Source organism: Nicotiana tomentosiformis, chromosome 7 (genome assembly GCF_000390325.3).
Source record: "Nicotiana tomentosiformis chromosome 7, ASM39032v3, whole genome shotgun sequence".
Classification (NCBI taxonomy): Eukaryota; Viridiplantae; Streptophyta; class Magnoliopsida; order Solanales; family Solanaceae; genus Nicotiana; species Nicotiana tomentosiformis.
Genome location: NC_090818.1, coordinates 17,881,549 through 17,885,784, shown reverse-complemented (window position 1 = coordinate 17,885,784; position 4,236 = coordinate 17,881,549). Strand labels below are relative to the sequence as shown.

The 4,236-nt window shown below is 45.7% G+C and overlaps 1 protein-coding gene across 1 annotated transcript; it reads left to right on the top strand.

The window, feature by feature from the left end:
- Window positions 1–1,880: 1,880 nt before the first annotated feature.
- Window positions 1,881–2,888, top strand: LOC138895306 (uncharacterized). The gene is made up of 3 exons (XM_070179984.1): window positions 1,881–2,105; window positions 2,167–2,493; window positions 2,598–2,888. Exons 1-3 carry the CDS (start codon window positions 1,881–1,883, stop codon window positions 2,886–2,888), a joined length of 843 nt encoding a protein of 280 aa, XP_070036085.1.
- Window positions 2,889–4,236: the final 1,348 nt, after the last annotated feature.

Here is a 4,236-nt window from a genome sequence, read left to right as displayed (position 1 = left end):
CGAGGCAAGGGTGTGTTGGAGTAGAGATTTGCTCGGATTGAGGTAAGTAACAGTTGTAAATTTGGTTTTGAGGGTATAAAACCTTGTATTATGTGTCATGTGTTTGGTTTTGAGGTGACGCACATGCTAGGTGACGGGAGTGTGGGCGTGCACCGTCGGAATTATGACTTGGTTAATTCAATGGGACTGTGTAGTTGAATAATCTGTTGTTATCCGTACATTCTCCATGTATTAGAGAAATTGAACTACAAATCATGTTATAAATCATGTTTAGACTATGTGTTGGCACTGTAGGGACCCACATAAGTCGTGTACATGTTGAATTATCTGCAAAAATGTTGTTTTGTACTCAGTCACACTTTTACTTGTATATTATATCTCGGTTTCTATTGTTCGTTATTGATGCATTATATCATTGTTGTTTCGATTGATTATCATGATTTCTAAGAGCTCAAGAGACTGAAGAGGTTGATGACTCAGTAAGGCCGAAGTCCTAATTATGAGGATATTTATGGGATCGGGTTGCACGTCGTAACATGGTTCATTGATTTATGCCATGATTGGCTTGTTATAGTGCTTGGGCTGAAATATCCCCTCCAGAGTCTGTACACACCCCCAATGAGCGTATGTACCTACTGAGTGCGAGTGCTGAGCGATTGAGAGAAATGAGTGATTGTGAGGTTGGAGTAAATGGGAGGACTGAGCGACTGTTGCTCTGAGAGGATGCATTTGAATTTCATTTCTGTTGCACTTCAACTGTCTTATATCACACGCTACACCCTGCTTGAGAGGAATGAGTGATTATGAGGAATGAGTGATTGGTTGTACTCACGCTACACCCTGCACTTCGTGTGCAAATTCAAGTATTTTCGTATACGGTGGGTGTTGATTCCTTTGCATGGTTGATCATGTGGAGACTTCAAGGTAGCTGCCTAGCATTTCAGAAACCTTGTCTCTCCTTCCTTATCTTTTTGCTTTATGTATTTAGTTTCATACTATTATAGACAGTACTCCCAAAATTGTGATGTTTAGACGCTCATGTACTCAGTGAGACCCCGATGTTGGGAATTTTTGTATTGGTTTTGACTTTCTATCCATTTTGAGAGTTTTGATGATTTAAACATGTGTTATTCTTATTTTTCATTTAAAATAAAAAATGTGGAAGTATTTTGAAGTGTCGGCTTGCCTAGTTTCACGTTAGGCGCCATCACGACAGGCTAAGTTTTGGGTTGTGACAAGTTGGTATCAGAGCCTAGGTTACATAGGTCTCACAAGTCATGAGCAGGTTTAGTAGAGTCTTGTGGATCGATACGGAGACGTCTGTACTTATCTTCGAGAGGCTGCCGAACCCTTAGAAAACTTCACATTCTTATATTCTTGTCGTGCGGATTTGTTGATTACGGTAACTAAACTTCTATATTCTATTTTCTCACAAATGGTGAGGACACGTGCTACCAGACATGACGTACATCCACTAGTACCACTAGCTAGGGCCGCGAGAGGCCGAGGTCGCGATTGAGGCCGTGGTAGTGGCAGAGGTGCAGCTCGTACGATATCTAGAGCAGCATCTGCAGATCCACTAGTCACTCCAACTCAGGAGAAGGTACCGGATACGGTTGAGCCAGTAGGGCCAGCTCAGGTACCAGCTGTGTCCATTTTGATTCCAGGCCTTAGGGAGGCCTTGGCTCAGATTTTGACGGTGTTTACCAGCCTTGCTCAGACGGTCTCTATTCTGGCCACATCAGCCACTTCTCAAGCCGAGTAAGGTATTTAGACTCCCATCGCCCGTACTCCATAACAGGTGATGCAGGGACTCCAGACATCGGGGGGTACTACCAGCCCAACCGGTTGCATCTGCTCAGGCCCAGGTGGTCCCCATTATGACTGGGAATGAGCAAAGAAGACTAGAGACATTGAGGAGGCTCGAGCCTTTATCATTTAGCGGGGCCAAGTTAGAGGATGCCCAGGGTTTCTTGGATAAGTGCAAGCAGATTCTTCTCATGGCTGGTATTTTGGAGACTAATGTGGACTCGTTCACTATTTTTCAGTTCACTGGGGATGCCTTCAGGTGGTGGGAGGCTTATGAAAGGCGCAGGCCAGTCGATGTAGCACCACTTTCATGGTAGGAGTTCTCCATTCTCTTCCTTGGAGAATTTCGTGCCACAGGATTGCAGGGAGGAGCTCTGCAGACAGTTTGAGCAGCTATGTCAGGAGGGCATGCCTGTGACGCAGTACGAGATGAGGTTTTCTAAGTTGGCTCGTCACATAGTTTGGTTGGTTCCCACTGATTGGGAGAGGATTAGGAGGTTCATTGATGGCCTCACATATCAACTACAGTTGCTTATGACTCGGGAGATGGTATTTGGTGCTACTTTCAACAAGGTGGTTGATATTGCTTGGTATATAGAGATGGTCTGTAGTCAAGAGCATGGGGGGAGGGAGGCCAAGAGGCCTCGTGGATTGGGTGGTTTCAGCGGTGTTCCTTCTGGGGGGGTCAGTTCTACCACGACAGGGGTCATCCTTATAGGCACGCTCAGATGACTCGTCCAGCTCACCATGGTACATCATCCAGCCATGGTTCATACAGTGCTCGGCAGGGTCAGTCATCTCTCAGTTCCCTTGCAGCTCAGAGTTCATCCCGTGCTCCATCGGTTCAGGGTCTATCTATGCCAGGTCCTTCTAGTAGTTATCCCGGTGCTTGGGACTCCCTTCATTCCCAACCACCAGCACTGGGGAGTTGCTTCGAGTGCGGGGAGTTTGGGCATATGTGGAGGCAGTGTCCTCGTCGTTCGGGAGGTGTAGTTCAGCAGAGGAGTCAGGTTGCGACTTTTGCACCAGTTACTTCACCACCCTCCCCGCCAGCTCGGGGTGGGGCTCAGTCAGCTTAGGGTTTCCCGAGAGGGGAAGGCCAATCGGGGGGTGGTTAGACCCGATTCTATGCTATTCCTGCCAGACCAGATGTTGTTTCTTCAGACTCAGTGATCACAGGTATTGTCTCAGTATGCCACAGGGATGCCTCTATATTATTTGACTCTGGTTCCACTTATTCGTATGTATCATCGTATTTTGCTCATTATCTGGATATTCCCCGTGAGTCCTCAGTTTCATCTATTCATGTATCTATGCCAGCAGGCGATACTATTATTGTAGACCGTGTATATCGGTCGTGTGTAGTGACTATTGGGGGATTGGAGACTAGAGTTGATCTCTTGTTACTTATTATGGTGGATTTTGACGTGATCTTGGGTATAGATTGATTGTCTCCATGTCATGCTATGCTGGATTGTCTCGCTAAGACCGTGATGCTGGCGATACTGAGGTTGCCAAGGATTGAGTGGAGAGGTTCTCTAGACTATGTTCCCAGTAGAGTGATTTCATATTTGAAGGCCCAGCGGATGGTTGGGAAGGGTTATTTATCTTATTTGGCTTTTGTGAGGGATGTTGGTACTGATACTCCTACTATTGATTCTATTACGGTGGTGCGAGATCTTTCAGATCTGTTTCCTGCAGACCTGCCGAGCATGCCGCTTGACAGCCCATTTCTATTCCTCCGTATTGTATGGCACCAGCTGAGTTGAAGGAATTGAAATAGTAGTTTCGGGAACTTCTTGATAAGAGGTTTATTAGGCCTAGTGTGCCGCCTTGGGGTTCACCAGTTCTGTTTGTGAAAAAGAAGGATGGTACTATGTGGATGTGCATTGATTATAGGAAGTTGAACAAAGTTACAATCAAGAACAAGTATCCTTTTTCGCATATTGATGATCTATTTGACAAGCTTTAGGGAGCGAGGGCATCCTCCAAGATTGATTTGAGGTCTGGGTATCACCAGTTGAAGATTCAGGACTCGAATATTCTAAAGACATCATTCAAGACCTGTTATGGTCATTATGAGTTCCCTGTGATGTCTTTTGGTTTGACCAACACCCTAGCAACATTCATGCATCTAATGAACAATGTATTTCAGCCTTATCTTGACTCGTTTGTCATAGTATTCATTGATGATATCCTGGTGTACTCTCGTAGCTAGGAGGAGTATGCCCAGCATTTGAGGATTGTGTTGCAGCGGTTGAGGGAGGAGAAGCTTTATGCCAAGTTCTCCAAATGTGAGTTTTGGCTTAGTTCAATGGCATTCTTGGGGAACGTGGTGTCCAATGAGGGGATTCAGGTGGATCCAAAGAAGATAGAGGCGGTTTAGAGTTGGCCCAGATCATCCTCAGCTACGTAGATTCGGAGCTT

Bases quoted from the DNA above. Each gene is read 5' to 3' on its own strand.
- LOC138895306 (XM_070179984.1), top strand. From the start codon at position 1,881: ATGACTGGGAATGAGCAAAGAAGACTAGAGACATTGAGGAGGCTCGAG. The intron at 2,106-2,166 runs GTAGCACCACTT...TTCGTGCCACAG, and splicing joins AAAGGCGCAGGCCAGTCGAT to GATTGCAGGGAGGAGCTCTG. The intron at 2,494-2,597 runs GTCAGTTCTACC...AGTGCTCGGCAG, and splicing joins GCGGTGTTCCTTCTGGGGGG to GGTCAGTCATCTCTCAGTTC.